This window comes from Cryptosporidium sp. chipmunk genotype I, assembly GCF_004936735.1.
Source record: "Cryptosporidium sp. chipmunk genotype I strain 37763 chromosome Unknown contig_23, whole genome shotgun sequence".
NCBI lineage: Eukaryota > Apicomplexa > Conoidasida > Eucoccidiorida > Cryptosporidiidae > Cryptosporidium > Cryptosporidium sp. chipmunk genotype I.
This window is the reverse complement of record NW_027125579.1, coordinates 39434-50450: the sequence shown is the minus strand read 5'-3', so window position 1 is coordinate 50450 and position 11017 is coordinate 39434. Positions and strand designations below refer to the sequence as shown.

At 29.9% G+C, this 11017-nt stretch overlaps 5 protein-coding genes across 5 annotated transcripts; 2 read left to right on the top strand and 3 right to left on the bottom strand.

Annotated features, from left to right (window-relative positions):
- Positions 1–16: 16 nt before the first annotated feature.
- Positions 17–3277, bottom strand: ELE39_002136 (endonuclease; the record flags this gene model as incomplete). The annotated part of the gene is made up of 1 exon (XM_067344986.1): positions 17–3277. One exon carries the CDS (start codon positions 3275–3277, stop codon positions 17–19), a length of 3261 nt encoding a protein of 1086 aa, XP_067202907.1.
- A 630-nt stretch (positions 3278–3907) lies between these two features.
- ELE39_002135 (ORC5 like AAA+ ATpase) lies at positions 3908–6127 on the top strand (the record flags this gene model as incomplete). Its single annotated transcript, XM_067344985.1, has 1 exon — positions 3908–6127. The coding sequence occupies one exon, from the start codon at positions 3908–3910 to the stop codon at positions 6125–6127; it is 2220 nt and encodes a 739-aa protein (XP_067202906.1).
- Positions 6128–6237: 110 nt separating this feature from the next.
- ELE39_002134 (signal peptide and 4 transmembrane domain) lies at positions 6238–7023 on the bottom strand (the record flags this gene model as incomplete). The annotated part of the gene is made up of 1 exon (XM_067344984.1): positions 6238–7023. One exon carries the CDS (start codon positions 7021–7023, stop codon positions 6238–6240), a length of 786 nt encoding a protein of 261 aa, XP_067202905.1.
- Positions 7024–7533: 510 nt separating this feature from the next.
- On the top strand, positions 7534–8691 carry ELE39_002133 (4xEZ heat domains; the record flags this gene model as incomplete). Its single annotated transcript, XM_067344983.1, has 1 exon — positions 7534–8691. One exon carries the CDS (start codon positions 7534–7536, stop codon positions 8689–8691), a length of 1158 nt encoding a protein of 385 aa, XP_067202904.1.
- A 691-nt stretch (positions 8692–9382) lies between these two features.
- ELE39_002132 (TPR domains) lies at positions 9383–10882 on the bottom strand (the record flags this gene model as incomplete). The annotated part of the gene is made up of 1 exon (XM_067344982.1): positions 9383–10882. One exon carries the CDS (start codon positions 10880–10882, stop codon positions 9383–9385), a length of 1500 nt encoding a protein of 499 aa, XP_067202903.1.
- Between the last annotated feature and the right edge of the window lie 135 nt (positions 10883–11017).

The window sequence follows — 11017 nt, the reverse complement described above, 5'->3', positions numbered from 1 at the left end:
GGAAGGCCAACTTACTTTACTTGAAATTATTGAGGGCTTTTTTCATTCTTTTAGAAATAATGGATGCAACTTTTTCTTCTTTCTGAATATGATTGTGAATTAAGAATTCATCAATTTTTGTTTGTTTAAATCTATTTTCTTGATTTTTAATGATTGGATCAATAATTAGAGATACTTTTTCATGCGTTAGATTTGTATGACTTGTAATTAATTCGATTGTAGAATTTTTGTCAATTTTACCAAAGATTGGCTTGACATTTGAAATAATATTTGGATTTTTCATTGCATTGATTGCATCAAAGCATGGGAAATCTGGAGGAAATATCCAAGAATGCCTATAATTGGAGTGATTTCTTTTAAATTCAGCTCTTTCAAAAGTATCATGAGCGAGATCTGTGCTTTTATCTTGAAACTTATTCATTGACCAATTTTGAAATAAAATCATATCTTCAAGTTCCGGATATGCTTTAAGAACTTCAACAGCATTAACTGGCCCAATTCCATTAACTCCAACAGTATAATCACAACCGAGCAAAATTGCTAGAATGTAGAATTGTTCTTGCTTTTCAATTCCTAGATACTTTTTAACATGATTTAGATCATACATTTCAATGCTATTTCCAGAAAAGAAGTTACGAAATATTTTTTTTGCTCCAAAAATTAAGCAGTCAGAATCATCCGATAATACACCATGACATATATTTAATTGAGTTAGGATAGAAGCCTGGGCTTCTGCTTCGCCTGGTGAATCAATCCACGGAATTCCAAGAGCTTTTAGTAGTAGACATATTTGATATTGCATTTCTTTTGTAACCTCTGAATTCAAAATGATATCATGCTTGGTAAATTCTAGGCTTAATTCCTCTTGTTCTTTTTCCAATTCAAATAGAATTTCATCTAAATTTTTGTCATATAGAGAATAGTGGTCACTAAATAGACCCGTATCCAAGATCTGTTCATTTTCCTTTTGGATAATTTCTTTGATATCCTCCCAATAAGTATGGTCCAATTGCTCTTGTTGTTGTTCTTGACTTTGTTGTTGTTGATGTTCTTCTTGTAGTTGTTGTTCTTGTTTTTGTTTTTGAACCTCCAATTGGCCAATTTCAATAACTTTCAAACCACCTTCTTGCTCACATGAATCTTCAATTTTTCTTTCCAGTTCTTTTTCTTCAACAAAGTACATATCATTATTTTGTTCTTTTATCTCTTCAGAGTCTATCAAGATAATTTGGTTTTGCTTTGACTCACTTGTTTCTTCTTTTTTTTCTGATTCCAAAATACTATCAAGTTTTGATTCTATATTAGAGACTAAATTGTTAGAAAGAATAATACTTTTAATAAATTGAATAGAATCCGAACTATTCTCTTGGGTATTAAGGTGAATTGAGTTTACACTTTCCCATTCAATATCTTGCCAATCATCATCATCACGATCACCATTAACGTAGTCGTCTTTTTCATTCACTCTTTTATCATTCACATCCTGAAAAACTCGATTTTCAATATCTACAATAAATCCATCATCTTTTACTTCAACTTTTTGAATTGGCTCATTACTCATTTTAAATAATTCATCCACATTTTCTTTCAGTAAATCAAGTCTTTCAGCATCATTAAAGTCATTAAAACTATCTTTTGTTTTATTCTGAATTTGAATTTCTTGTAAATTTTCCGTATTCAAAAGTTTCTCAAGCTCAAATAATGGAGTATTTAGAGGATTAGATATAGTATCGTCATTTTTTGTATAATCAGTGCTTTGAAGAAATTTGATTCTTTCTTTCTTTGTAATTTTGGATAAATTACGATATCCTTTCATTGATAATATATCAGAACTTAATGAAGAATCATGAAAATTATAAGTGTCAATATCTTTCTTATATGTACCTATATTCTTTGAAAAATTAATAATTTTACCAGTAAATGTAGAATCATCTTGATTAATATTGGATTCTTCATTAAAAATTTCTTGATTTTGGCCGTCAAATATACTAGAAGATGAACATTCTTGGATATTATAATCATCATTATCAGGGTCATAAATTTGACCATATTCAACAACTTTAATTTCCTCATTAAGAGACTCCATCTGTTCATCCTCACATTCTTTAGCCATTCTTACTTTTAATCTTTCTATTTCTTGATTAATTCTCAGATATCTCAAATAGCACTCAATCTGGGAATTACTAAACTGATTCATATTATCTTTAGTATCAACTGCATTACTTCTTAATGCATTAATCCATGCATCTCTAAGTTGAATCAAAATTTCATACTGGAGTTTCGAGTTTAATTGCTCAAATACTTGTGGATCTATTTCTGCATCTAATGGTAAATCCATTAATCTTCTTTCATCCCCACCTAATTCATTTGTTTTGAGAAATGCATTCAAATCTTCAATTTTAGACAACTTTTTTGAAGTTAATTTTTGACTTGGGTTGTTTGAAACTGGCATTGAAAACAAATTAGTATCTATTTCTGGCATCTCATCCAATCTTCTTCTTTCACTCAAAAATCCCATTACTGGAAAATAACTTGTTGCAGCCTCTGAATTCTCATCTGTTTCATTTGATAAATGCCGAACTTGGTGGTACCTGCCATATTTCTTAAATTTACGATTTTGTCGACCATAGACATCTTCTTCATCTTCACTAATCGTATTATCATTTTCCGAAGAAAATAGGTCTGAAGTTTTTGAGCTAAATTTTTCATTCATTGGGTGGCTTACTTTTCTTTTATTCTTATGATGAACTCTATTTTTATCATATTCTGTAATTAATTCACTATTTTCTTCAGTCTCCTTTTCTTCCAGTTCTTGATCTTCTCCTTCATCTTCCTCCTCATCATTATTCATTTGATTTTTATATTCCTCATCTTTGAGCTTTTTATCCTTTCTTTTTCGTACCTTATCTTTAACTTTTCTTGCAACTCTTAATCTTATTGTATTTAATAATAATTTGTTTGCTACTCTTCTCATGTTAATTTCTGACATCTCTCGTTGCATTCTTCTTAACTCCAAAGTTCTCTTCTTAATATCTGGTGGAGTTCCATCAAAAACTATCACAGGCAATATGCCATAGTATAATAGCTTACATAACCTTTTAAAGAAACCCAGTAAATGTGCACCTTGAGGTATTTTTCCTTCCTTATCTTTCAATCCCATCAAAAATTGCTTAAGCCAAATACTTGCATCTATAGCCAATATTTGCCCCTCCAAAGCTTCTGGTTTAACTCTTATTCCAGATGGAGCAACAATATCCCACAAACCTTTAACCCCCATTATAATTATTAACTTGAAAAAATATCAACTTCTTAAGAATATTTTCATACAATTTTACTCAGATAAACTTAATCAATGAAATTTATGAGTTCAATCTTCATGATTAATAATTTATCAATAATTCTAATTATTAGTTGAGTATTATTATTTCTTGATTTATTTGTTTAAATGACAGGGTTGTTACCGCCTAATTGACTGTTTTTTGACATGCAATTTTATTTTTGCATAATATTAAAAAAACTTTATACCGGTTTATCCACATGAAATTAAAATTAAATGATTTCAATTTTAAGAGTGTTTTTTTTTAAATAAAAATGTTTGCAGATGAGAGAATATTAAATATGAATTTTATAAGATATTTTTTTTTCTACTAATTAGAAAATAGTGAAAAGTTCAAAAATGAAAACTAAAAATAAGGATATTAAGAAGGTTTTATTGTTATCCAATTTAGCAAACTATTCAAACTTTTTAAATTTTTAATCCAGAAGATTAATTAAAGTAACAATTAAAATAAATTAGTTAAGCGGAAAAATGAAAAATTTTATCGGGGGAAAGTAAGCGGAAAAAGAGAATTTTGAAAAGCATGAAAATTGATAAATAAAACAATATTTAGACATTACTGACATAAAAATGTGTAATGAAAAAAGGAAGCGAGCAAGCAGAGTAGAAGGGAAAGATTGCGAAAACATTGAGAATGAATTTATGGGTAATATTCGTGGAATCGATAGTATTGAGTCAAGTAAGGGAGATTTGGGAAATATTGATGCAAACGAACAATTGATCAAAAATTCGCTGAAATATTATCCAGAAGAAATTCAACCCACAATACACTCATTATGTAGAAAATATGGAAGTTCAAGATTTCAAGAAATTTTTCAACTTGCAAATACAATAGGAAGCAATATAAATTCAATCCCATATTTACAAGTTGTAGGAATGCCGGGAACAGGTAAATATTCACTTGTTAAGGATATGCTAAAAAAAAATGATTCTGTTTTTGGATATATGAATGGAACTTACACAAAGTGGTTATGTAATTCAAAAGGGGGATCTATAAATAAAATTTCTATAGAAAACTTGTTTATAAAACCAATCGAACAAATTAGAAAGAAGTTGATTAAGAAAGGAATTTTTAATAGCAAAAAGAGAAAATCAAGAATTGGTTTTTTTGAAAGCGACTTGGAGAGCTCTTCATCTGCAAACAATATTATTGAATTTATAGATGAGTTAAGATTAATTAAAAAAGAATATTCAGAATATTTAAAAAGGCATAACAGTGAGGGAGATAGTAACCTGGATGATGATTTAAATATAGAAAGGAGTACAAATGATGGAGAAATTGAACAAGCTGATAGAGTGAAATCAAGAAGTATTTTTTTGATAATAAAAGATGTGACAACTATTTCAAAAAATAGACCAGACTTGTTATTAACTTTAATGAAACTGCATGAACATTTGAGAGATGTAATAATACTTCCAGCTAAGAAGGAAAACTTCGTGACAAATGTAAATTTTTCCTTGATATTTATTGATAATTATGGAATTCCGGAGGACTTTTTTTGTTCTCACACTCCTTTTCCAGTAATATGGTTTTCATCTTATAACGATATACAAAGTTTTGACATTATGGCAAATTTAAGATTAGACACTGATATTAAAAGTATAGATCCAAATGATAAAATATCAAAAGTTTATGATAGAAAAAACTCGCAATCACTTTTAGTGAATACACTATTAACTTCATATGTCAAAGGCTCAGTAGATTTCATTCCTAAAACTGAAACAAATTCGAGTGGGATCAAGCTGAATTTATTAAAAGACGATACAAATAAACAAAATATTATTTCAATTGAATTACTTTACTCAATATGGACAGAATTCATTGCAGAAATTATCACTGTTTTACATCCATATCTAAAATCAGATTTTAAAGAAATTATTTTTAAAGTTCGTAGTTTATGGCCAGTATTTTTACTTCCACTGGTTTCTGGTGAATTATATTTCACAAGAAATGAAAATTATGGAGAGGAGGTATATTCTGTAACTCAAACATTACTAAATAGGTTTAAAAGACACTATGCTGCTTTAACAAAAAATATATATTCTCACTTCTTACCAGAGTTATTTCAGGGAGATTTAATTTCAAATAATATTAATACTAGTGGGATATTGAACTATGGATTTTTGAAAAATGTTTCTCAAATCAATATGCCCTATTTCACTAAATTGCTGCTTGTTTCTGCATATGTTGCTTCAAAGGTTCCAAAGAAGGATGACAAAACACTTTTTCATAATTTAGTAGCTTCAAAACTCAAATCAAAAAAGGCTAAAAGAAAAAATAATAAGCAAAGTTCAGAAGAAGTTGAATCTAGAAATAAAGAAGCATTTTCTCTTCTTCGTTGGATTGCAATAGCTGATTGTATTGCCTTGCATATTACAGGAAAACAAGGGATAGAATTATCAGTACCTATCCTTGAACAGATAAATGATATAGTCAGACTTGGACTAGTGATTCCTGTTTCAGGAAAGTGGAGTCAGCTAGTCTTATCGAAGGGAGACGTTAGTGGACCATTATTCAACATTTCTCCTCTTCAAGATTTAACTCTTGGTCAAAATATTGGACTTGAAATTGCAATGTATAAACAAGGAAATGCCGGATTTAATTCTTGTTCTGGGCTCAATAACTCCTACGGCTCAACTTCTAACAATTTGAAGCTTACATATTTAGAATCTCCTATAAACATCGAAGATCCACGAGCATTGTATATTATACAGGCTCCAAATGAAATGATTGAAGCATTCTCAATAGAAATTGGTGTAATTCTCAAGGAGATTATTCCAGAAAATTGATTTCTCACCAAGTAACATTCATCAGTATAATCTAAATAATTGTGAAAATAAAGAGAACAATTAAGGTAAAATAAATTACAATTATAAGTTCAGCCTATAAATCAATTAAATTATGGTCCCATTATAATCCCTCCAAAAGCAAATGCAAGAAATAGGACTCCTCCAGAAATTGTAACCATCCTAGGAGAAATAAATTTACTAAGATATTTACCACCGTAACAAGCCAAGCCTGTACAAATCGAGTGACCAATGATTGATCCAAAAAATACTGAAAAAGGATCGTTGTAAGCTGATAATAGAATTGTAGCAATTTGAGATCTGTCTCCCCATTCGGCTAAAGCAGTAAGAGTGAATGCTTGAATGAAGGATTTGTTCTTTACTATACGGAAGAGCCCTTTATGTTTAATACATTCATCCACACAGAATCCAATACTTGTTGCATTTGTATCTTCTTCATTGCTTCGGGTATTACAGAGCTCAACATCCTTAAATAACATGTTTCCTGCATCAAGAGCTTCCATCTTATTTTCTATGGTGATTGAGCTTCCTTTTTTTCTGGATTTATCCAGCTCAGCCTTAACTTCTAAAAACTCATTGTTTGCATTTCCACTTTCAATTAAAAATAATCCTTCATAAAGACTCTTTAATCCAAATATGAAGAACATTATACAAGATGCATAATGAGTGTATTTTGGTGTGAATAGATTTGGTAAAATAAATCCTATCAAACATGCAAATAAAGTCATTGCAGCTAATGCAGACATGCTTCCAGCAAAGATTATCCATGCGGAATTATTCATTGACAAAATTGCTGAAATAAAAAAGGTCTTGTCTCCCAATTCCGATAGGAATATCGATGTTAACGACATCCAAAATGATTTAATTATATTTGCCATCTTATTTTGGAGTTTTCACTTCAAAAACTGTTAAATGATTTATTTGGCTATTAATTAATATATAAAAAGTAAAGTGCTCAAATTCACTATGAAGTCAAATTTTAATCTTTACAAATTTATTCATCAAATTCTCAATTGTAAATTAACGATACAACTCAATAAACAATTGCAGCTTTAAGGCATCACAAAATATCGAAAGTATTTCTTGCCTATTTCTATACAAAAGTCCCTCTTTTTAATCAAATATCAGCTTTTAATTATCTGGAATTTTTATTGGCAAAAATTAGTCTTACCAAGAATGAGTGGTACTAGTAAAAAAAACACATTTTTGGCGCCAGTGTGGCGCCACGCGTGATTTTATATTAGGTATCCATTCATAAAATTGTTTCACTTAATCTCAAAGATGAAGTTATAATAATGTAAAATCTCTTAGAAAAAGATTGTGATTTATTATTTAAACTTAAAGGATATATACTTTAAAGCAGTAGTTACTACTATTTATCAGAAGAAATGGTACTTATTAGTGAAATTACTCCCAAGGCGATGCTGCCAGGTTGTCCCGTGAAACCTTTAGGCGGAGGAGAGTTTTCATCTTTTAATATATACTCAAAGGAAAAAATAAAAGAGCTTTTATTAAGCTTTGATACAGATATTTCAAGCAAGATTAGATGTTTATTTTTTGGGAGATTTTATGGAGACGAAGAGTCAGCTGAAATGTTGTCAAAGTCACTAGATTATTCTGAAAGCGTGCTATTCCGTCACGAAGTTCTTTATGTGCTGGGACAAATGGGTTTGAAAAGTCCATTGACTCGTCTTTATAAAATTTTGGCCGATGAAAGTGAACATCCTATGGTTAGACACGAAGCTGGGGAGGCTATCGCAGCTATTGGAGAAGATGAAAGTTTAGAAATTGTGGAAAAGTATTTAGACGATAGGTCTCCAGCTGTAAGGGAGACTTGTTATTTGGCAGCTCATTCTTTGAGGTTAAAGAGAGAAGAGAGATTGAAGCAAATTAATAAACAAGATACAGATTTGAATATATCAAATATTAATGCTTTTAATACAAAAGATCCAACCCCACCAAAGTCTTCATGTGAAGTCACTCATATAGAGTCATTGTCTTCTGATCTTTTAAATGAGCATGTTCAATTGGAAAAGAGATATGCTGCTTTATTTGCTTTAAGAAACATTTTGACAGGTATTATTGATTCAAATCAAAGAAATAGCCTTAGTGATCAATCTGCTCAGCAGTTTAGCACTGAAAAGGTTCACTTTATCGCGGGAGAAATTGCTAAAGCTATGGAAAATGATAAATCTTCTGCGGTATTTAGACATGAATGTGCATTTGTTTTGGGTCAGATTCAAGTAGTTTCCACTGCTGACACACTTTCTAGAGTTTTATCAAATCAATCAGAAGAATCAATGGTCAGACACGAGGCGGCTTTTGCACTTGGATCTGTTGGTTCTAATGATCCTAGATTTAGTGAGAATTTAGAGAAAATGGATAAGTTGTGTACAAAGAGTGAGCTGGAGAGAGTGAGGAAATTGTCCATAGAAACACTTTTAAAGTATTCCAAGGACTGTGATATTATTGTTGCAGAATCTTGTATTGTTGGATTACAAACTATTATGGATGAAACAGGATCTTTGGACATCATATTACAATAACTTTGAAGAATTGATATTGTTAATTAACTTTATAATTATGTATATATATTTCATTTTAAGCTCAAACCAAATTGTTAATTATCTTTTTAAATCCTCAATCCTAAATTTTAACTATTTATTTAAAAAAAGGTCCCAATACAAATTTTACTAAATTTAAATTTTACCAGTCAGAAAGTTAATTACTATGATGATAAATTTCCAATTAACGCTTGGCTTCTGAAATAAGTGTAAATCCAGTGTTGATACTTATTTGCCATTATCTGAGTTCATTGACTTTTTGATGATATTATAAATTAATTATTTCAAGAAAAAAACTTTGTCCAATTTACAAAATTCTTAGTTTAAGGAAAGTAATAACTTGGAATGATGGCATTGGACATATAAAAAGAGTTATAATAATTCACCTACTGTCTTCCATATAATATGAGAGAGACATTCAAGTCTTTATGACATATTATCCATTTAAGTAGGACATTATTTCTAATCTTTCATAAGATTTTAGATGATATTTAGGGTAAGTGGGGAATTTGGCCGTAAATTTGTTATCTTATGTATATTTCCAGTCCTTAANNGGGGGGGGGGGGGGGGTGTATCTGGTGGAGAAAAATGAGATTTTCTATTTGGGATTTTTTTTTAGAATACCTGTTTTTTTTGATTTTTGCTTGGGTTTAATTAACATAAAAATCCCTGATTAATCAACAATGGTATCTCCCATAATGTATTTGTATATTTCTTTAGAAAGTGTTTTCACTTGGTCATCTTTGTTTCTCCAATACGATACACTTTCCTCCAAAATACGTTTGGCTTTCTCGTAGCTCGTGGATTGCAGATCCAACCCATATTTTTTGTAGATTGGAGCATTAATTTCTGGGAGAATGTTCCTAATTCTTCTCAAAAATCTTTTTTCATCGTAATCTGAAAGCCTTCTAAGTTCAAATAATTGTTTTTCAAACTCCTCGGATGAGTATTTAAAAAGCAGTTCATCAAGAATGTCTTTGGTAGTCTCGAGGTCAAAGTAGGGTTGAATTTCTTTTCTTCTAGAGTGAATTTGAGTTTCTTGATTATTAGAGTTAAAATGATCTATAGAAGAAGAATAATGATCTTGAATTTGATAATTTGCTGTATTAGCTTCTTGTCTATCACTTTGCATTAAACCATCCAAGTTATTAATAATAGTTTTATTTACATAGTTATTGGACTTGGATTTTTTCATCATTTCAACAAGCTTTTTTCTAGATTGTAATTTGGCATCTCTAGAGAAATAATCAAACTCACAAATGTATCTAAAGTCCTTTTTTGCTTCTTGAAATCTTCCTAACATCATGTAACATTCTCCTCTTCTAAAGAGAGATTTTTCATCGCATTCATCAATTTTTAAGACTTTATTACATGATTGTATAGAATCATTATATTTCCCAAGTTTAAGTGCCAATAAGGCCTGGTTTTTTAGAAATTTCTTATACATTTCAATTCTAAGTGATTCAGATTCTTGATCAGATCCCCTGACCCAACATAACAGTTCTACTCCTTGAGTGTATCTTGTGTAAGATAATTCATAGTCTTGTTTCTCAAATGAAGCCTTACCTTCTTTAAGAATCATTTCTCCAAATTCCAGATGAGATCTAAATTCAGCAGGAGTTAATTTACGTCCTGTACTATTATCTTGAGTAGGTATCCATTCATCCCTATGTAGGACTTCACCTCCTCTTAATCTTTTACCCAATTCTTCTTCTGGAATGCTTTCCCAGTCAATTTCTTTTGATAATTTAACCCCATGAATAGATGCTTTTTTTACATCTCTCCAATCATCTTCTATTTTATTAATATATTCAGAATTTTCACAATACATCTTTTCAATATGATTAAGCTCATTGAGTATTAATTTATTAATTTGCCCTTTTTCTGTTAATATATTTTCTTCTTGTTCTTGAGCAGAAATCTTTGTGTTAACCAAAATACTCCATAATTTTCTTTGAGTTGTTATCATTGATCCCACCTTTTCATAAACCTTTTTCACTTGATCATCGCAAATCTCAGATATTATTCGATCAATTTCTTTTTTTCTAGTTTCATATTCTTTTCTTAGCAGGATCGCCTGTTCTGTTAATATGGTTTCATTTTCTGCTATTACAGCAAGTTTTGAGTCAATTCCTTGAATTACTTCAGTGTAAAATTCTGTATTTTCAATCATCTTATTATTTGATTCTTTTCGATTTATTGATTTTATATCCAATTGGAATTAAGTTTATTGTTATTATTATTATTATTTCTATGTATTTTTAATAACTTTAATTTTGTGGAGAAAAAAAGTCGTGTGATTCTCTAA